Genomic DNA, 21697 nt, shown 5'->3' with positions numbered 1-21697 from the left:
ACACTTTAATTTTATTATTTTGAAATAAGCCTTCCCTCTTTGGCCACTGCTCCTTGCTTGGCTGAGGTCAGTGGGAGCTGTCGTGGGTAGTAATTACTGCTGGATGGCTGCTTGTCATCTTCAGTCAAGAGATTTGGTCATTACAGTGAAGTTCATGTTACGTGACCCTCCTCATTGTGACAGACACCAGTTAGCACTGTGAGATATAAATTTTAATGTCTTTTATTCACAGTTGCCTTTGATCCTTGATGTTATTCAGTGCAAGTGTTTGAGGAACGGTTAGCTGAAGTGCAAACTTAAAGCTGTTTTTAATCTGTCACAACGTGAATTGCTCCTGATTCGGGTGTTGGGTGCTGCACAGTGAGGTTGCTCATCAGGGTCTCAAAGGCAGAAGGTACAGATGGGCTCATTCTGCACTTTGAGCACCCACAGTTTCTCTCAATCCTGGTGACAGCTGTGACGCTCAAGAGATCCAAGCACAGGCCAGAAGTTTGGGTTTGGGTGCTGAGGTTTAACCATCCAAACTCAGAAGGGTTCACTCTAACTGCTGATCTTTGTCTTTCTGGTCCTTCCAAAAACTCGACAGAAAGAATTCCTGTTGAGTGTTATCAAACAGACTGTCCCTTGTGCCACTGCTTAGGAATCGTGCCATGTATTCATGGTTGTTAACATTCCTCTGCTCAGAACAGTTCAAAATGTTAATTTTTGTTAATGTTTTTCACAGAACGCTCTCCTCCTGTAGAATAGCAATTATGGCTTTGAAATCCTGTGCTCCAGATACCTGGCAGCAAGGATTTATCTCGTTTTAATAATGAGAAAGTTAAGAAAAACATTAAAACAGGAATAGCTAGCTTGGCTTGTTTTGATGTCAATAAAACTGTATCGCTTTCTAAAGCCTTCATTAAATACTGGTGGTTATTAGTCTCTGCAATCCGCTTGATCTTTATACCTTTTTACCTTCAAGTGTCCTTTCCTATATTCTGTGGGGTCCTGTGCTGTATACAGTGTTTTCTCTTTCATATTTCTGCTGTTTTTTTTGTATCTCTTTCATTTCCTATGCCACTCAGAAAAGAACAGAGGACCCGGGTCATGTACTGGATGTTGTATATGGGGATTTGATTCGTTTCCAGGAGCTGCTGTTTGCACTCGAGCTGTGCCACAGCTGGGGTGGTTCTGTGCCTGGTGCCCATCCTTGCAGTGGCATTAGGCCCTCTCATGTGCCCCTTGGATGTGGGCTAAACTGATGATCGGGTTTGAGATCCAGAAAGTTATTTTTCTGCACGGTGTTTTGCACGTGCCACTTGTGATGCCAACCACCCTGCAGGTATAGCTGCCCTGCTCAGGCTCACCTGGAACCTGGAGAGAGGAGGTCGTGCCCTGTCTGATACCTCACTGTTGTGTAAGGATGGCTTTGTGCCTTCTGCTGTAGGTGTGAGGTTTTGTGGAAGTGCTTTGTGACCTGTAGTGAGCACGGCGCGTGTAGTTAATGTCCCATGAACTGTTTTGATCTAGCCATCTGTGAAGGTCTCCTGTGAGAGGGGCCAGGCTGCTCTCAGTTACACGGGAGATACATCTGCATCTTTCTGTTCCAGTAACGACAATGGCAGAGAGAACTACTGGAGCCTTTCTGGCCAGTGCTGCCTGTCTTGGGGAGGGAGAAGTAGCTGGATGGCTGAAGGTTTTGAGATAACTTCTATGGAAGTGAAAAAGCATTATTGGAATCTGATCGTTATGACAAATAATGAAAAAAAATCTTGGTTCTCAGATGCTGAAAATGAAGAAATAGCTTCCAGAGCACAGCATCAAAAGGCAGCTGTCATTGTAAAGAAGAGATCTCTTTCAGAGGAGCTCAGCCTTTTGTGTACTGGGAATACAGGGAGAGGAAATCCATAGCATCTCAAAGTGGAATATGAATGAACCTTTCATTGGTCTGCTTTCATTAGAGTTCATTAACTTCAGCCTCATGAATCGCTGGGCTTGTAGCCTTTGGTTGTGAAGATCCTACCAGGAAGGTATCAGAAGGCTTTGTTTCTTTCAGAGGGATTTCTTTCTTGGGGAACATAAAAACATACAAAACTGAAAACTAGCTTTAAAGGTTGTAACTGTTTTGATTTCTTTATATTTTTAATTACCTTTTTCCTAATCAAACCTGGTTTGCAGCACACTCGTCAGATAAATGTCCAGTGTTCTTCTAGCCATGTCTACTTTTAGCACTTCTTTTGTGAAGTGTGGTTGCAAATGGCCTTTCCTTTACTTTTGTGGTTGTTCTTGAATATCTTCTGCAGATGACAGTTCTAAGAAACTTCCCCTTCTACTAGTTCAAAAAAGCAAACAAACACAAAATAACCCCCACCTTCCCCTCAAAACTCCAGGTTACTGTTTATAATGTCAGGTCACTGATGAGTAGGGCGATGCATCTTTTCTATCTGAGTTATTTGTTGGGATGTACCTGACTACTATGTCTTTCTTTCTTTCTTTATCTACAACAAAACAGCTTTTCTTCTTCCTGGAGTTTCTCCCTGTCCAGAAGTGAACTCTGTGAGGTGTCAGCATCCTGCAGGTCAATGGCTGTGAGGCATGAGCAACTTCCAAAGCTTACTTGCAGCGTTTGCTGTTTGCATTTGGCTTTAGTGTAGGCTGAAGGTGTTTGTTCAGTGCTGCTTCAGGGCAGGTCAGCATGGGAGGCTGGAAGACAGACAAGACTAAAAAAAAATTAATTGAATGTATTGTTATGCAGAAGAAAAGCATTATACATAGGCTCAGAGATTAACTGTGGACGTGTGCCTTTTGAGATGAAGGGACGTACTTGTTGGATCAAAGAACTTGACCAAATGTAACCAGGAGCTGCACAAGGAGATCGAATGTAGCAGTAATGAATAATAAAGTCAGTTGTGTGGAGAAGTACTGATTTTGAAAGCCACGTTGCCTTGCATGTGCTAACTGCAGTGTTTTGTCTGTCTAGCTCTTTACAACTACGATGCGAGGGGACCAGATGAACTTTCCCTACAAATAGGAGACACTGTGCACATCTTAGAAACGTATGAAGGTAAGCTTGCAAAACTTGCATTGCCCAAACGTTGTTTTTGTGATTGCATTGCTTTTTTGTTTGTGACTTTATCATCCCATATTATCAGGTGATGAATTACTTGCTTTCTTGTGAAAGGACAGAACACATTATTTTTAATGAGCACAGAATTAACCAGTGCTAGATGGGGATGAAGAAGCGTGTGGTCGATGCCTGGTGAATAACCATTTCCTTTTCTATGAAAGATGGATGTTTTCACAGCTTTATTTGTATGGATCGATTGCAGCATCTGTCCTGCATTTAGAGAAATGATAGATGCTTTTGGATACCCTTGGGTAATGCAGTGGAACCTGCTGCTAAAAGAAGTTCAATCTGAATTGGAAAGTCACCTGGGTCCTAAATTATTTATGTCTCTTGTAAGATGGGTACATGTGCCACAGTGCTCTGAACTGATTTCAGGTTTTCAGATGCTTTGGTTGTTTTGATGTGAAACTGTACAAGCAATACATATAGCAAAATCTTTTCTCCTTGATCCATGAAAAAGGGAATCGGGATGCTGAGTTTGATAATCAACAGAATGTGAAAGTTGTCAGAACACTTTTCTACTCTTCCTTGATCCAGCCAAGTGAAGTGCATTTCTCTCATTATATCCTAGACTGTGATCTGCTGCAGTCTGGAGGAGCATAAGTAACATGTAACTAAACTTTTGCTAATGGTTTTGCTTTAATGTTTTAAACGACTTTAGTTGTTTCGAGACGTTGTCTTTTGGTCCATCTGAGTGCTAATTTTATTTTAGATACTGTCTTAATCACATTTTTTATTTTTATTTTGTTGTTACATCTACTTAAACAGTGTTATTTCAACAGTTGTAATCAGCTTCATTTATCACCACGTGCAAATTAATTTTCTCTTTGTTTTTAGGTAGGCATTTTCCTACAGGGTTCAGATTGCCACTGGAATGTCAAGTTTGACTATGCTGAGTAATTTTTCTGTTATCTGAAGTTATGTGATTTAATAATAACCTAATACAAAAACAACAACAAAAAAAAAGAAGCAAGTAGAAAGACTTAAATATGAACCAGATTTGTATTTTTGTGTATCTAAATCGGTATGTTTAATGAATTGGGGAGAAACATTGAATCCTGCATAGGGTGTATGAAACCATGTCAAATCATGACTGCTGGTAACTTAATGGGATGGTATAACTTGCTTTTTTCAGTGAGACTCAAATAACAGCAAGGTCTTCGTGCTCTCAGCTCGTGGTTTTGGGCTTTTGGTATCTTTGTGTGACTGCGATGACTTTGTAATAAAAGAAATGCAAATAAATTAATGTTCTGCCAAGCATTTTGTACAGTGGTTACTCATTACTTCCCCGCTGTGATGAGAAATGAGACGCTGTAATTCTTACCTCTCTTCTTCACAGAGCTGCCATTATTGAGTAATTATTTGAGCTCTTTGATCTCCTTGTTCCTTCCCAGACCCTTTGGGAGGGTTGCCCCTGGAGATGCCTTGGTGTCTGCAGGTGCCCCATATCCAGCTGTGCTCACACACCTGAGCCTTGGTAGTCTTGGTAGGGTTTGGGAAGCAGTGGTGTTGTGACTGGTTCTTTCTCTAAATCCTCTTCTTCAAAAAGAAGAGCTAATGGCAGATTTTTGCTGTAAGAGCAGCCAGGCTTCTGGATTGGATTGCTACGGTGGACTCTGCTTGTATGTGCGAATTTGGTTTTATTACTGAAGCATTTTCATCTTCTAAAATTCAAAAAAGGGTATTTTCTCTCTGGAGTGCCAAGCCAATTTTTACAAATATTTTCATGTGCAGATGTGGTGAAGTTTGGGGCATGTTGCAAGCAGCCTGTGTTTGTATTGAGGCGATGGGATTGGCGATGTGTGTGCTTTCCGTTGTTAAATCAGAATGTTTCTGCTCTTCTAGGGCCCAGAGGAAAGCTGAAGCTTGTTTCTAACAATTGGTGGAATAATGGATCTTTAAAGTCAAATTAATGTTAGTATTTCAGGGGGAATTGCAGAAAATCTCATTATATTTTTCCTGTTTTAGAATTTCCTGATGCGTTTCTTAATGCAAGCCGTGCAGGGAAAGCTGGATGACAGCAGAGCCATGTAACTTGATCAATAGAGTTCATGTGTCAGGAAGGAAGGGCTGCTTTTCAAAGTGGATATCCCTAAACAAATATTTGGAATGCAGCATATAAGTGCATGCCTGTTTTTTTTTTGTCATCTTATGTCTTGTTTCTTTAAATAATTGGGTAGAATAGTCAAAATGAACGCATGATCAATAAGATTTATTAAGGTGAAGGGCTGTTAAATATAGCAGTGAATAAGCCTCAGAACCAGTTGTATTTGAGCAGTAGCTCTTTTCTAGAGCTGCTACAGAAAGGAGCAGTTTGGGTTCTAAAATAGGTTTCTTTAAAGAATTTTTTCCTGATACTTCAAGAATATTTAGTTATTTAGAAGGCATTTATGGCATCGGCCTGTTTTCTTCTTGCCTATGTTTTGTCTGAAGCTAAATTTGCTGGAAATAGACTGAAGAGGATCTGAAATGGCTTGCTGAGTGTTGCAGATCACTGTTTGACATCAAGTATTTGCACTCTTTTTCCATTGGGGTTTTTTTTCACATGTTTTGGGCCTTTGAAGTGACAGAAGCTACAAACGCTGGGAGTAAGGTTGGGCAGGGCCACAGCATAGGTGAGGACAGCTTCATGATGCCATCACCACCCATGTGTGTCACTACCACCCTTGCCCTTCCTTTATTTGGTGCAGGAGATAGGGAGGCAGCCACCTGCAGCCACACCTTTGCTGTGCTCAGGTCTTCCAGTGCCAACAAGTTGCACTTATTGCGATCTGAGGTAATGTGACAATTTGTGACCTTAATTACTGTAAGTAATGGCTTGTTTTTGTAGTGTTCTTCTAGATGGTGAGGGGAGCAACACACTTCTTTTTCTTAAAGTTGTTTTTATAGATGGGGAACTGAGAACTTGAACAGACTTCATGTCTGGCAGTGAGAAGACAAAGCATCCATTCACTATATGCCACCGGAGAGCAGGCTGAAAAATCCTGCGTGCTTGAGACTTTGTGTTCCTTATCCCAGAGTGTAGAGAGAGGAGTTTCTCTGTAAGAGCAGGTGCTGCCTACTAAGCAGTTTGACACACGTTTTTGTATTTAATTTTTGCATACTTCATCAGGACCTCTGCCTGCTTGTCTGTTTCATTTTGTGAGCTGTTAATCCCGAGCACGTTTCTGTCTTCAGAAGAGGTGACAAATGGCTGATCTACACCTGAAAGCTTGAATTTGTTTGACTTACACAGGTTTTAAAATCAAACCAGACAAACAGTAGGTATCAGAAAATTAAAGCTTGTACGTTGCTTTTGTTTATGTTGGTAAATTACTAATTAAAGTGAAATGGATCTCAGTTAAATGCATAGTGTGAAGTACCATCTCTGCCACATAGCCTTCTCCTTCAGTTTTCTCATCCTCCCTGACTTTACAGCTTTCAAGGAGTGCTTTGTTTTAGCCTGCAGGGGCTGCTGAAATGGGAAGGAGCCACTGCTGGGAGGTGTAAGGTTTTAATGCTCTCTCCTCTCTTTTCCCCCCTAGGTTGGTACAGGGGTTATACACTGAGGAAGAAATCCAAGAAGGTGAGTGCTGCTCACTTGTCTCCTGGACATGGCGTGGTGCCTTTGTGGATCTGCTGTGAGCAGAGATCTTGGATGTGATGTGTTGCTGCATGGCAGTGATCTCTGAGAACTGGGGTACTGCCAGCCTGGCCTAAATGGGAATGTTTCAAGTTAACTGGCACTGACTGTAATGAGACCTGAAAACTTTATTTCTCTATTTTTATTTTTTTTTTTCCAATTTATATGTGTATGTACACCATTACTTCAGATAGTTTGGTGTGCAGTAGCTTGTGTTCTGCAGTAAGTCATGTGCCAGAGCCTTCACCTCTGTAAAAAGTGAAGAGCTTCACATCCCAGCTGATGTGCTGTCAGGCTGACAGTTTGCTCTGCTGTCTGTTAAATAACACATTACTTGTATGGTGCCATCGCATCTCAGAAGCTGATGAGGTCTACATTGTGATTTCTTCAGTCTTATTTCATGAGAGGAGCAGTAATCTTCTGCAGCACAGTTTAACCTGCTTGTTTGGTTTTAAGCTTGCATAAAGGGCTGCTGGTTATAGTAGCTTTTCTGCAATAAAAAGTAAGGAAACAGCACAAATGCTGCTTGTGATGTTGTGTTCTATTTTTATTTTTTAGCTTTACTTTGCAGCAGACATTAACCAGAATTACACAACTTCTGTTTTTTTTTTTTTCGTTAGGTTTTAAATTAAAACACTTAAAATTTGCATGTTTGCATACAGTGTTGTTGTTTCTGAATGTCTGAAAGTACCGAGTTAGCTCTGTGGTTCATCCCACCCATTTCCTTACCCAGGCCTGCTCTGTGTTTTTCCTACTCTATTTTAATGCTTTCTTTTTTTGGAGATGTGCTAAATTTCTTACAAACCATATTCTGCGAGCATGCTCCATTCAGCCTACACAGAATTGATGCATTCCTCTTGGCTTCAATTGATTCCAGGTGTTGCAGTGTTTTTCCAACTTCAGCTAAATGTGGCAACTTTTGAAAGAAAACTCTTTTTATGATACTGTCGTGAGTTGCAACCCTTAAAATGTGAAGCTTTGGTAGAATTCTTTTTAAAGGCAATGGAAGATATGCTTGCCCACAGAGCACACTCATCCTTCTTAATTTCTTTCCCATCCACATTGCTGATATTGCTGTACGTGGTGCATCTTGCTGGCACACCATGCCTCCTGGTTATTTCTGTGTTCCTACTCTGGTGACCTGTGCTGCCTTCTTTCTCCCCTGAAGCTGTTCTGCCCTCTCTGCTGGGTGGCTTGGTTTTGGTGGTGCTGGCTGGTTCCTTTTAGGTTCTTACTTATTCCCTCCCTGACCTCACTGCCCACGTGCTCAAACACAGGGTGCAGCTGAGAGCTCAGGCACTTCAGTGAAATGTGCAGACTGTTTCTCATCCATCTTTGCAAGAAACAGTTTTGTTTTAAGTAAATTCAGAGTAGGTATAACGTTATGACATAAAATGAACACTACCATGGAGCATCATAAGAGAGATTCCTGCTATGCTCTGTTAAGAGGGGATGTAGGAAACAAGAAGGCACAGTTTGAGGAAGGAATTACTCAGCTTTCTAAGAACTGCTTTGCATTCCCAAACAGAGAAAACAGAACTGCTAGCACTGTGAGTGAGTTGAATTTTCTCAGCATTATTTCTCAGTATTATTATTTCTCAGAATTATTTTTTAAAATATATATTATTTTCAAATTATTACTCTTAGAGTCTTGAGAGTAATTGAGAATTTTTTTTTAATAAGAAAAGCAGCACTATTCTTTTGCAGTACTGCCTAACGAAGAGGTTTTTGACATACTAATGATATGTTGATGATAAAAGACACTACATATACCATGGTTGTGTTGTGAGATGGCTGTGTTCTGCATGTGTATGCTCTTAAATGTATGCCATGCACCTGAGCCAGGCAGCCCAGTGTGATGCATGGTCCAACCATCAACCCATCACCACCATGCCCACTAAATATAACAACAGCTCTTAGTCTCCATCATGTCCTGTAGATGAATTCAGTAGGATAATCCTTCAGCCATGATTTCTCTGTTAAAAAGTGTGTTCATAAGACCTGGTTGCTCAAAAAACCTGAGTATCTATTTGCTGAGGCTATAGTAACACTTCCTCAAAAGGTTATGATAAAATATTTAAATGTATGTTTAAAAAGAAAATTCTGATTCTTAGAAGGATGTGAATGGCTCTGTGCAGACCTGGCAGTGTATACTGGTGAATTGTTAGATAATAAATGTATTATATGCAACATTAATTTTTTTCCTCTCTTTTTCTCCCTCTCAAAGGGCATATTTCCTGCCTCCTATATTCACCTTAAGGAAGCAATAGTCGAAGGAAAAGGGTGAGTTTCATTTGAGAGGATCACAGAAAATCCATTTTCCTATTTTCTTAGATAAAAATTTCAGTGCAGTATCAGATACCTTGTGTTTGTTTCCTGCTAGTTAAGGAGCTCATACCAGCAGTGTGTGTTTGTGCAACAGCAGAGGGACTGCTGCCAATGGTGCCATCCCTGGCCGCATCTTCACATAGCTGAGCTGCTCTGCATGGATGTGAGAGCTGGAAGAATTTGATAATCGATCCATTTCTTTATAGTTTTTGTGACTCCCTTGACATGTACCTACTTAGGTGAACTTCTTCCAGCCCACTCCTCTTTTAGTTCTGATTTCAGTTATCACAGCTTGGTTATCTTCTGGCATTCAAATCCTAACACTTCTGTCTAATCTGCTAAAAGAAGCTTTTGGTGTGAGATACCTTCCTTTTAGACAGATGAAGTTTTTAAGGCACTGAATTACCCCTGCAGTAACTCTTATGAACTAGACCCCTCTCTGAAGCCATTGTCCAGACATCATTTCCAGCCTCCTTGAGAAGTTTCCTGCTTTACTGGGGAACAGCTGTGCATTGAGAGATGGTTTGTTTTGTGATGCTCCTGCTCCCTTGTCTGATGTGGCTGTACATAGCTGGAGCTGTTTTTAATTTAGCTGTTGTTAAAGCTCAGATCCTTATATATCAGACCAGTATTGCTGGCTGTGCATTTTAAAATTCATAACATTGGTAGAAAAGGTTCCTTAAAAAGCTGGAAAAAAAACCACCCAGAAAATCAGAAAAATGCCAAATGAAATTAATAAATGATTAGCTAGGTATGAAACGGAGTGTAACAGGATTAAGCTATTTCATTCCTTTGTGCCTGATTTATTTTTATACACTATTAAATATGTAAATGATAAAACTACTAATCATATGATTGCTGCATAATGACAACTTTCTTGTTGATTAGAAAACTACTTTTAAGTACACTACTTTTGAAATGTTAAAAGGTCTGGCTGCTGTTTTGTACTTGGATGGCACAGTTTTAAAACCCAGACAGAAACGTAGTGGTCATGACCTGCATGCTCTTTGTAAGACCAATGATTTGAAAAACAATTAGACATTAGTGTCGTGGCATTGCACGTGCTGTGTATCTGCCTTTCCTCCTGGTCGCTCCTTGTGAAATCAGCCTCTCAATACCTAATGGTGCTGTGAGGTATGTATTGATAGCTTGTGAGTATAGGCACAGGCTGGGAAGAAAGTTTGAGCTTAATAGCATAGCCTCAACCCTCTTTTAGATATCCTTTACATCACGTGGTGTGATATGTGATAAGTGGTGCTCTTTTGAAGCCTGTCATCGTTGGGCTGGTTTGGAACTGGTGGTCATCTCCATTTTAGAAACAACTCCTCTGTCCTACCCAAAGCTAGGACTTAACTCAACGTTTTTTCTCTTCAGACAACATGAAACTGTCATACCCAATGAGCTGCCCCTGATTCAGGAGGTCACCACAACACTACGGGAATGGTCCATCATATGGCGGCAATTATACGTTGTAAGTACCAAGTCTGTAAAACACTTCCAATATTACGTGGGTTGTGGGGAAAAGAAAGCAGTGCTGTGAAAGGTACAGTGAGAAGTATGAAGAAGCTGGTAGTGGATTTCCCCCTCTCTGAAGTTTTCTGATGGCTGCTTTACGTGGAGCAGCTCTTCAGCATCATCTGTGTTGAGGCACAAAACTCAGAATTGTGTCTGCATATTTTATAAAATACTTAGTGCTTTTTGTGCAGAGACAGCTTTGTGGAGTGATACCTTCATCTAGTAGTGATTTGTTGAGCAATTATGGCTAACATAGGCAGAAAATCCATTTTTATCAAGTATTATTATCCAGAACAAACTGTTTTTAAAGATATTTATATTAGGCTTTCCCAGTCTGTGGGCAGCTGTGTTAAACAGAAAATATTTTGAGGCTGCTAATCATGGAGAAATTGTAATATTTGATGTCAGATTGCTTGGTGTAAACCTCAGCCTTATGAGGATACATCAGTGTAGGTCTTGTGCTTGATTGATTGCTTCAAATTCATTGACCTTACATTACATGCCTTAAATTATTTTTCCATTTTCTCATATACTGAAGTTCTAAGCATGTAAGAATGCATTCCTGGTAACTTATGGCAATAAACAAGTTTCTCTAATGGGTGAATAGAGAAATACATTCTCTTCACTGTGAAACATCACAGGAAAGTGTTTGTAAGTAAGGTGGAAGCAGTGTTCAAACACACAGCTGGAACAGCAGTTCCACTGTAAACCAACAGCATGGTGTTGGATTTTTGGTACTCCAGCTCTGACTTCTCATGCTTTCACTGTATAGGGGCACTAGGACGAAGCTGCATGAAAATGAAAGTGTTAAAGTAGGGTGTAATGCAGAATATCTGTCCCTTATAAATGTTCATTTGAAGTCTTCAGTCATAACACGAGAGGCTGTGTAATGAAGAGTGATTATTGTAATGTTACTGAGAACAGAAACTACCACCAAGGACTACTGCTCTTAACACAGGAAAATTTGAAGATGGCAGGAAATGAGAAATTCCCATTTTCCTATGTCTGATTGATACTTACTTACTGTTAAAGGATATTTGAAGGTGGATAGAAACCAGAATTTCTGAGTGCCTGACCTAAAGCCCATTGTAGGGATTTTAGGTCTTAAGATGTTTTGAATCACAGCCATGAAAGTAAAGGTAGGATCACAACCAGCCTGCTTGAATCCCACGTTGCAGTAGGTGAGATGGAGGACAGTGCAATGCGTGAAGAAAACCAGAACATACATGAAGAGTTTTAATGTGAGACAATTCTTGAGAGCTCTTGTGTTGAGGAGCAAGGTAGAAATCAGTGGGCAGAGGTGAGATAGAAGGAGCAGAGTCTGCAGCAGGCACAAGGAGAAGCTGAGAGAGACAAGGTAGGAGGTTTTGAGAAGGACCCTGAGTATTTTCTTCAGTGATGACTACTTTTAATTTCCCCTGTGTTTTATATGCAGACGTCACCTGATTCAACTGTTTGGGAAGCTGCATGCTGACCAGATTGTGAAACTTGTATTTACTCTGAGTTCCACTGTTACATACATTACTGCTGACAGTGCAGGTGATATTTTGGCATTAATGTCCCCTTTTTTGGATGTGAGGGGAGATTATCCTACTGTGTAATCAAGACTTGATTGTGGTGCGTGTATAGGGAGAAAGGAGCAATAGGAAGAGTCATTGTCCCAAGCTTTCTTACTGGGATGTGTGCGTGCTTTCTGTAGCTGTAAGTTGTTTCCAGAAGTTATAAAGTTCTCCTAACATAGGAGTCACTTGTTCTAACTGTTGTGGTCTCTGTGGCTGGGATTTGTTTGTGGGAAGGTGTGGAGCAGCTGAGTGCTGTGGTGCTTTGCTAAGAGTTTGGCATTCAGGAGCAGAGGGGAACAACACCAGTGGCCTCAGCTCGGTGGTGGATGGGATCCGGTCCCTCAGTTGAATGGGTAAAATGTTTGAGTTTGCTCATCACTTTATCTCAAGTGTATCTGTTAGATTAAGTGCATGTGTTTACCTGGTGCTCTGAGGTCCCTTTTTTTCAAGGGGGTTATGTTGACTGGAGGTAACAGGTTTCAAACTGCTCAGCTTACAGGCTAGAGAGATCTGTGCTATCCGCACACTGCATATCAAAGCTTATTAAATGACCACACTTATCCCTTTATTTAGCCCATAATTGGTGTTTTTTGGGTACTGAATAGGCATTTGGTTTTGATTTGCAGATGGTGGAGGAAGTGGCACGATCTTTGTCTCACTGGTTTATGATTGCCTGCAGCACTGAAAATCATAAACCTCTTTCTCATTTGAATTTGTCTGCCTTTAGCTCCCAGCCACAGGAGCGTGTTGTGTCTTTCTCTGCTACATTAAAGAGCTTTTAATAACTGGTATTTTCTCTGTGGAAGTTCTCACACTATAATCAAGTCAGCTTTTCGATGATCTGAACAGACTGAAGCCTTTACATTTCACAGTTAGATGTATTTTTCCCTGAGTCTTTCAGACACTGTGTTATTTTTTCTGCACATTCTGCAGGTTTTCATTTTTCAAATGTAGCAGACTTTTAACTTTATTGTAATTATTTAATTATTCAGGTTGGTTTCAGCCCAGTAAGAGTCTGAATGAAGGACAGCTATGCATAGCCTAAATAATTTGGTGGTGTAGGGTGCTGAGAAAGTTATCTTCTTCTGTATTGAGTTAAAGGCTTGGCTAGATTTTGTGGGCTAAGAAGAGAGTTATTTTGAGGGTTATCTAAAACGTTATGACTCAAAGCCATTAGACTTTAAGATGGTATAAACACAAACATTTATATTCCTTTAGATACCCAAAGCAGACTGCAGAACACTGAATACAAGGAGTCCTATGCTATAGAAAGTTAGGCTCTATGGCAGAGCTAGCTGTAGGCTCATATACTTCAAAATTCCTATCTTGTAATTTATTTTATGTACTTAATTCTGAAGGCTTCTGAACATCTTTTAACTTGTACCCATTTTTTTTCTTCCTTCCAACAGCAAGATAACAGAGAAATGTTTCGCAGTGTACGGCACATGATATATGATCTTATTGAGTGGAGATCTCAAATACTGTCTGGGACTCTCCCCCAAGATGAGCTCAAAGAACTGAAAAAGAAGGTGACTGCCAAAATTGACTATGGAAACAGGTTTGTGAACAGTGTTTTCCAAGTGTTGTGACATAAAAACAAATCAGCTTTGTGTTTCGTGTTAGCTGTCAGTGCTGCCTTGCAGTATCTTTGTTCCTCTATTTATGCAGATGGAATAGTACTATATTAAAAGTCCTATTACAGTGTAATAAAGAATGAAGCTGATACAGCATCTCTTTAGTATAGAGGCAACTATAACATTCAAAGTAGAATCCATATGTAACTCTTCCTTGCTTGCTGACACTACTGATTTGAGATTAGTATGAAGTCGTGTATTCTTTTTAAGGTCAGTTACAAAGCACAAGTATTTCCTCTGCTCAACGTGTCATTTAAACTGTATGCTGCAGCATAAAAAATGATTGCCTTCCCAGTGCTGCCAGCTGTGTGTGCCCTCAAGTCACTCATACTGCAGTGTGATGATTTTGCTCAGAAGCATAGCTGAGTTCATCGTATTGCTGTTTATGTAGTATGTAGCTTGCACCAAAAGATCAACAGGCAGGTTTAAAAAAGGAAGCATCTAACCAGCCAGGAAATAGATATAAAAAATGAAGAAATAACATCGATGTAGTTTCCTTACATCAGATATGTCCGGAGTTCAGTTGTATTAACTTTTGATGATAGAGTAACTTCCAAACAGTGATCTAGATAAAAACAAAAGCTTTTCTTAATTTTAAGTTACAACTTGTCCATACAAGGGTTTCCCTTTTGATTGAAAAGTGAGAAATCATTACTTCCTCTTAAATTAGGAAAAGGTTTGAGGGAGTATTTTGAGTATCAAGAGAACTTTGTAGTACTCTGTGCAATGGAGACTGAAAAAGTGTTGAGCAAACCAGCATTTGAATCCCGTGATGTCAGTAACTCATCATATTCCAGCTGTTTGTGCTTCATCCTTTGAGAGCTGGCAAACTTGCAGTATTCCTCTTCATGCCCTTGAACAGCAAAAGCCACAGATCAGAACGAAACAAAAAACCAACGACCCCTTTCAGTCAATTCTTCTGCCTGTATCATCCAAGATGTGGGCCACTGTACCCCGATAGACAATTACCCAGATGTTATTGATACTGTTTGTTTGGCTACTGTATTTTACCATCTGCCTGAGGAGCTGGTTAAAGTTACTCTGAAAAACCTCCAGATGCTCAGTGTTCAAACACAATAGAACATCTTGTGCTGTGCTTTATATTCATAATGTTCTGATGGACTAATTAAGTGATCAGAACATTGTCTGTGTAGTATAGGAGGGAAGGGGAAGTGAATTTCTGAGTAAATGCTCACAGCTGGAAGGATCCCATATGCTTCTTAATGTAATCCTACAGTCACTTCTGACTAAAATAAGTGAAAGTGATGTTTTTGGCATGCAGACTTCATTATGCATTTTATAAATGTCTTCTGATCTAACTATATTCTAACTTTTCCTGTTTTGTGAAATACTGATTTGTAAATAAGGTATTCCTATAAATAACAAGGAGAGTTCTGCTGCACGTTGTCAAAATAACTGAGGAAGCAAAAGTACTCTTAGGAAGTTGTATTTATATTGTTTGTCTGAAATTGGGTCGGATCATTTTGTTGAGAAAACATGTTTCTTGTTCACTTGCAAAAATCTGTAACTGGGACATTGAAGGAGAAATACATTTCTTATCCTTTAACTTGATGCTTAGGAAAAAAAAATAAGATGAAGGAATTAAACCAAAGTAGTGTTTCCTTCTGTTTGTTTGCACAATCTGTGCATCCTTTCTTGTCCTGTTGTTGTGCTGTGGGTGGTTGCTCCTCCTGTGAGTTCCTTTCCTCTTGTCCACTTGGCTGGCTCCTGCAGAGCTGTGCTGCTGTTCATCCAGGCCCATACAGGCCTGGTGCAAGGGACCAGTGGGACAGTCTTCTGCTGTGGCTGCTGTCCAAAAGCCATGATTTTGGCTGCTTTTCTGTTTGCCTTCAATGATGAAACCACTTTCTCACTGGAAATCTCATCTGTGGGTTGCTTGGAGTGCATAAGACTTTCGTGATATTTAGGTACACTCCACTCCAAAAGTGGAGCTTGGGAGGTGTTTGTTAGTGACCTGTGCTCTGTGGCTTGCTTGCGTGATGTGTCAAGCTTTGAGGTAACATGGAGCAATTAATTAGAAGGTTTCTGTATTGACTTAAGCTCAGAGATCTGTTCCAAGCCTCCAGGTTTTCCCCTTGTCAGGTGGGCAAGGAGTTTTCCACAGCTCGTACTCTTCTCTTCTGGACTTTTGGGTCTTGTCCAAAGAGGATTTACTCAGATCATGGCCACAAACTGAAGCATAGGAAGTTCTGCACCAGTGTGTGTGGGAACTTCTTCCCAGTGCAGTGATGGAGCACTGGAGCTGCACACAGAGGTGGTGGATCTCCTCCTCTGGAGACGTTCAGGACCCTCCTGGACACCGAGCTGTGCAACCTGGGCTGGGAGCTGCTTTGGCAGGGGGTTGGACTCAGTGATCTCTGGAGGTCCCTTCCAATTCTGTGATTTTGTGGCTTCTCAGGTCCAGCAAACTTGATTTAAGCTTAGTGATCAAACATATCAAAGGCAAAGTTCCAGCTGCTCCATCGTGAGAGATGGCTGCATAATTAGAGGTAGTGACATTTGGGACCACTTGTATTGACAGGGAGATGAGGAGGTAAGTCTTAGAAAAGATAAACAGAGAGATAAGATCAACTTAGACTTCAGTTTTCCTTATCCTTGATTCCTCTGCCAGCACTGTGGTTCCACAGAAAAAGACTCAACGTGGTCTCCTCACTGCAGAAGATAAACATGTTAACTCAGTGCTGACGGAAACCTGGCTTCTGCCTGCAATAAAAAGAAACATTTTGTGCCTTCCTGTATTTTGTAGATTTTCACTAAACCATGATTAATATGCTTTGGAGGAGAATATAGTGGGAAGGAAAGAACTGACCGATTTGCATGTGGCGTGAATGTGGATATCTTCTCTGTTTCATCTGACAGTTCCAACAAACAACTCTTGAAAATTCAGTTGTTTGAGAAACTGCTTCCCCAGCTGTTCTGCTATTTCATGTATATCAGCTCTTCCTGTGCTGGTGGGAAAAAGTTTCTTCCAGCTGGGGATGCTTATCTTCTGGGCTGGTAATGTCTTAAATAGTTTGACCAAGTATCAAATAATTATTTCTATCACACATCAGGTGCACATGATGTTAACAGTAAATGCTTTGCAGGTGTTATTTAAGCATTTGTTTGAGTACTGTTATTCACAAGCGTGTTCCGTTTCTGTTCAGGATTCTTGATTTAGATCTGGTTGTTAGAGATGAAGATGGTAATATTTTGGACCCGGAGCAGACGAGCACCATCAGCCTTTTCAGGGCACATGAAATTGCTTCCAAGCAAGTTGAGGAGAGGTTACTGGAGGAAAAAGTAAGAACTGCTGTGTAACTGTGCCTTTTCCCTTTGAAACATAAGACTGTATTTTGTCTTTGTTAACATTGGTAATGAAGAATTTGATGTGTTTATGAGGAGCTACCAGGTTTAAATATTTTATAAGTAGTAGCATCAGGGGCTGTTCAACCATTGTGTCTTTTTTCCTTTAAAAGACTTATTAAAATTTACAGTTTTAACAATAAATCAGCTGTGCATGTAGATCAGTGTTGGGGATGCAGAGGTAGCAGATTTGTGTGCTAGGTTTTCCTGAGGGTTCATTTTGGTGAATCGTGCAGAATAATGCCCTCATGTTTGTGAGGTTTGTGTTTACCAAGGGTGGAAAATTTGTTGAAATACAGGGGGAGAAGACAGAAAGACTTTCTCAGACTTAAGCATTCAATTTCTTTGCCATTCAAACATTAATTTTTTAAAACTAAAAACATTTCCATTGTGAGGAGTCTTCCCAGGGTCAGTGGCAGGAGTTAGTGCAGCACATTGTTCCTGCAGTGTGTTAATGCAGGTGAAGGATTTCTTGGAGTTGCAGTGGGCCACATCCACACGCTCACAGACCTTACCAAACTTGATGTCAACATCTTAATTTAGATTTAAACCATGTCACTTTTTGCATCCAGAGTTGTTTCGTTGTACATCCTTAAACCAGTTTCCATGGTCATATCCTGGTTTTCTATTTTGTAAAAAGAGCAGTATTTCTGCCACAGGAGACACAGGGGAGAACAAGTTTGCTTTTTTGCCAGGAGTGGTTTAGACTTTTATCTCCATTTGACTAGTTTTATTTTTTAAGAAGTGAGCATGTCAGTGCTTCTTAATTTATTTTTATTTCATTTTTTTATTCCTTACGGTGTAGCTCTTCAAGATAGAATTTACAGCAAGCTGCATTTTCTGGATCTAACATAAACAAAGATGACAAGAGCAGGGACAAAACAGATAACTCCTCTTTTACTGTCTTAAAAGCTTCAGGAAGATTTTATAACAGCTGGGTATTTGTTAGGCTAAATTAAATTCCAGTTTCTTCTGTTCTTGAATTACAGTCTCAGAAACAGAATATCGATATCAACAGACAAGCTAAGTTTGCTGCCACTCCTTCGTTTGCTTTATTTGTAAATTTAAAAAACGTAGTCTGCAAAATAGGGGAAGATGCTGAAGTCCTCATGTCTCTCTATGATCCCCACGAATCAAAATTTATCAGGTTAGTGTCCTCCTGAGTGTTCTCCCTTCTCTGTTCTTCCTCGGATCCGGTGGTGAGGTAGTTCTGCAGGATGGTGCAGGGCTTATGAAAGTCAAATTTCTGTGAAATGTGTAGGATGGGGTTATCTGGGAAGTAATGATGCAGCAGCACTTCAGTCGTATTGAGCACAGCATCCAGCAAGTCCCTTCACCCTGGGTACATTTCAGGGTCGTGCTGTTCCTTATCACACCGTGTCTTCAGTGCAGAGCTTAAATGAGACATGAGCATACCTGCAAGGCTGTGTGCACTCACATAGCAGCAGTGCTGACAGCACTCCAAGCCATTCCTGCACCCCCTGCTTCCTTACTGAAATCTGTACACTTCCTTGCTGAAGAGCTGCTTTCCTTTATGAATGATGCATGCAGAGGAAAATGGCAGCTGTCTGCTAAGTAAATATTAATTCGATTAGCATGGATAGGTTGGGTTTAAGATGGTCTTCAGTAACTTGATTTGGTAACCTTACATTCAGTGAAGCCATTTAAACAAAAGGAGTCTTCACAACGTTGTTCTTTCAGTGAAAACTATTTGGTGCGGTGGTCGAGCTCTGGGCTGCCCAAGGACATCGACAGGTTGCACAACCTCCGAGCTGTGTTCACTGTAAGTCTGGGGGGGCTGGTTCAGCTGGCAGAGTCCACAGCATTTCTCTCATGTCTTGTGCATAACTGAGGAGTTATTAACCTGTGTGTGAGTGGTGTCTAATCGCAGTCCCGCTGAAGGCTCCTGTGAGACTCTCCCCATCAATGTCTGTTTGAAACCTTAAAACACGAGGCTGAAGTTGCTCCGTGAAGGTTTAATTTACTAGAAATGACTTGGCCTCCTGAGCAGCTAATTCACACAAAAGTCAAGATAAGGCGTAACTACCGTTACAAACATGCTTAAAATTCTGGGAACAATTTGTTCTTGTGCTGCAGCCTGGGATGACGAAGGCAAACGATGTTCTGCGTGCTAAGTGGAACTCATAATTCAACTATTATAAAACAATCTGACAAAAGTAATATTTCTAGGACCTTGGCAGCAAAGACCTGAAAAGAGAGAAAATCAGTTTCGTCTGTCAGATTGTGCGGGTGGGCAGGATGGAGCTGAGGGACAACAACACGAGGAAGCTGACCTCTGGGCTCCGACGGCCTTTTGGAGTGGCAGGTAACTTGTGTGCAGTGTCCCTGAGTGTTGTGTCGTGGTTGTGTAGCAGGTTGGGTGTGTGGAAACTCCCAGGGCGTAAGCACAGAGCTGTTAAGTTAGCTCAGACTGTATTGTAGGGTGGAATGTAGCTTTCTGGATTTGCACGTAGCTGGGGATGCTGAAGCTTATTTGAAACGTGGTTTTTGTATTTCTGTCTGAAAACTCTGAAGCACTGTGCTTGAAAACTGCACACCTCTGCTTAGTCACTGTCGTTTCCTGCCCCTCAGGGTGTCCCCTCAGCACTCTTCTTCTTCCATTGATTGTTAAATTCAGTGTACTTTGTTTTCAGTAATGGACGTTACCGACATAATTAATGGAAAAGTTGATGATGAGGACAAACAGCACTTCATACCATTTCAACCGTAAGTAAAGAATAGTTCAAGGAGTAAGCAGAAGTAAAAAGATTGTGACTTGAGATTTGTCTTATTGCAGCTTAACTTTTGATTGCAAGGTGTGTTCTGTGGTATTCTGAAGCTAATTTATTTCGTTGTGATAGCTTATCTTAAGTAGTACTCATTAATTTTTTTCTTGGCAACTTCCCATCAGTTACAGTAGTGGCAGCACCAAAAAACTTTATTTTAAATTGATTTTAAAAGGTACATTCTTGGTTTTGTTTTCTTTATTTTTTGCTTAAAGATGTCAGGGTTATCACACTTCATGAAGTGCAGTGCTTGAAATTGTTAAGTTTGTGTTTCAGCGCTGGCTAAGACTGAAAAAGACATCTTCAGGTGACCTCTGTGAAATGAGTTAATGATGGCATTAATCCTTTCCTTGGTAGGAGATTAAATGGCACAGTAGGGCCTACAGTAGTTGTAAAAGTAAAGGTTGAAAATTTGAAAGATGGTTTCGTATACATCTGGGAATGCCTTCTCATTCTTTGGCTTTTTCAAACGAGATTTTACCAGAAGCATTAAATATTTTGGTCAGATGGTAAAGGAGAACTGTCTGCTGCACACTCATAGTTGGTGTAGAGGATCAGGGAGATTAGCATCCTGCTTGGACCTGGTCTTGGTTTCAGTCTTCTGAAACTGCAAACCTTCCCATACCTGTGAGTAAGCTGAAGACATAGTTGCTGTCTTTTGGGGTTTTATTATTTTAGTCTGTAAGATGCATTGGACAGAGGGCAAAATGAAAACAGTAATATCCACTTCTGTTAGACAGCTAACACTAGCTCACAAGTACAGCGTTGATGGCACCCCTCTAAAATACTGATGTGTTTGCATTCAGTGCAGTATCAGAAATCTGTTCATGGAGGTTTCTTTTTTTATTCAGTTAGGTGTGGAAAGGTGGAAGGGAGAAGTCAAGTGCATGTGTGTAGAGCTGCAATGCTTAGTTCCTTCTTTCTAAGAAATGTTATGCTGCCATCTGTTCGACGTTGTGAACGATGGAGTAATGTTAATCAAATTCCTCCATTAATTGGCTAATGGGTATTCAGAGGGCTTTTAATAATGCAAAAAAACAACAGCAAAAGAGCTTGAAATTATGTAGGCACAAATCAAACTTAAGGACTGAAGTTTGGAAGTCCTCGTGGTTTGAAGAACTGCGGGTATAGATACAGAATGTCAAAGTGCTGCTGGGAATGGATGGATGCCTGATGTCTCAAATGGTTTTGTTTCTATGTACCAGCATCAGTTATTGTGGAAAGTCAGAAGTGTAACTGTGTTTCTCAAGGGAAATGGACTTCTTTAGGGAAGAGTGCTTTCACTGTGTGGTAATTAGTAGTGAGCTTTCTTCTAGCAGGTGTGGAAATACGCAGTGAAAATGAGTCTGTGTGTGTCAAAGTGGATGCTAATGGCACGTCTAGTTTTCTGCTCCATTAAAACTGATTTTTTTTTTCCTGTTTGTATGAATCAGCTATTTGAAAAGATATACAATGTGATTTTTTTTTTTGGCAGCACTACATTAAAACATGCTTCAGAAAAAGTATACTCCAAACAGTGTGAATAATGTGAATGCACGTGGTGAATGCTGGTGTCCTTATTTCTGATGTAGACTTAGGCTGTACATATGAGCCACATTTTTCTTCTCATTCCATGCTTCGCTTCTGTTGTACCACATGCAACTCTGTTTTCATATCTTTGTTTGTTTGTATTCATTCACTAGCCACCAACACAATGGCTGTCAAAAGCACTTGGCAAGATTGCTTGAGTGACACTTAATGCTGGTGTTTATTTATAGGTTTCATCTCTTCATTTA

The 21697-nt window shown here is 40.4% G+C and overlaps 1 protein-coding gene across 2 annotated transcripts in view; it reads left to right on the top strand.

Annotated features, from left to right (window-relative positions):
• DOCK1 (dedicator of cytokinesis 1) overlaps window positions 1-21697 on the top strand; it is a 262795-nt gene that overhangs the window by 15786 nt on the left and 225312 nt on the right. For both annotated transcript variants that reach the window (XM_065746466.1, XM_065746465.1), the window contains exons 2-11: window positions 2963-3046; window positions 6634-6674; window positions 8959-9014; window positions 10434-10530; window positions 13546-13694; window positions 16938-17073; window positions 18126-18283; window positions 18838-18919; window positions 19327-19462; window positions 19791-19863. In XM_065746466.1, the coding sequence (XP_065602538.1) occupies window positions 2963-3046; window positions 6634-6674; window positions 8959-9014; window positions 10434-10530; window positions 13546-13694; window positions 16938-17073; window positions 18126-18283; window positions 18838-18919; window positions 19327-19462; window positions 19791-19863 (1012 nt within the window). The remainder of the gene's footprint in view (window positions 1-2962; window positions 3047-6633; window positions 6675-8958; window positions 9015-10433; window positions 10531-13545; window positions 13695-16937; window positions 17074-18125; window positions 18284-18837; window positions 18920-19326; window positions 19463-19790; window positions 19864-21697) is intronic.

This window comes from Cyrtonyx montezumae, unplaced genomic scaffold (genome assembly GCF_038088225.1).
Source record: "Cyrtonyx montezumae isolate F1298 unplaced genomic scaffold, pur_monq_1.0 scaffold_4, whole genome shotgun sequence".
Classification (NCBI taxonomy): domain Eukaryota; kingdom Metazoa; phylum Chordata; class Aves; order Galliformes; family Odontophoridae; genus Cyrtonyx; species Cyrtonyx montezumae.
Note: the sequence above shows the minus strand (reverse complement) of the source record. Positions and strands in the feature narration are given on the sequence as shown.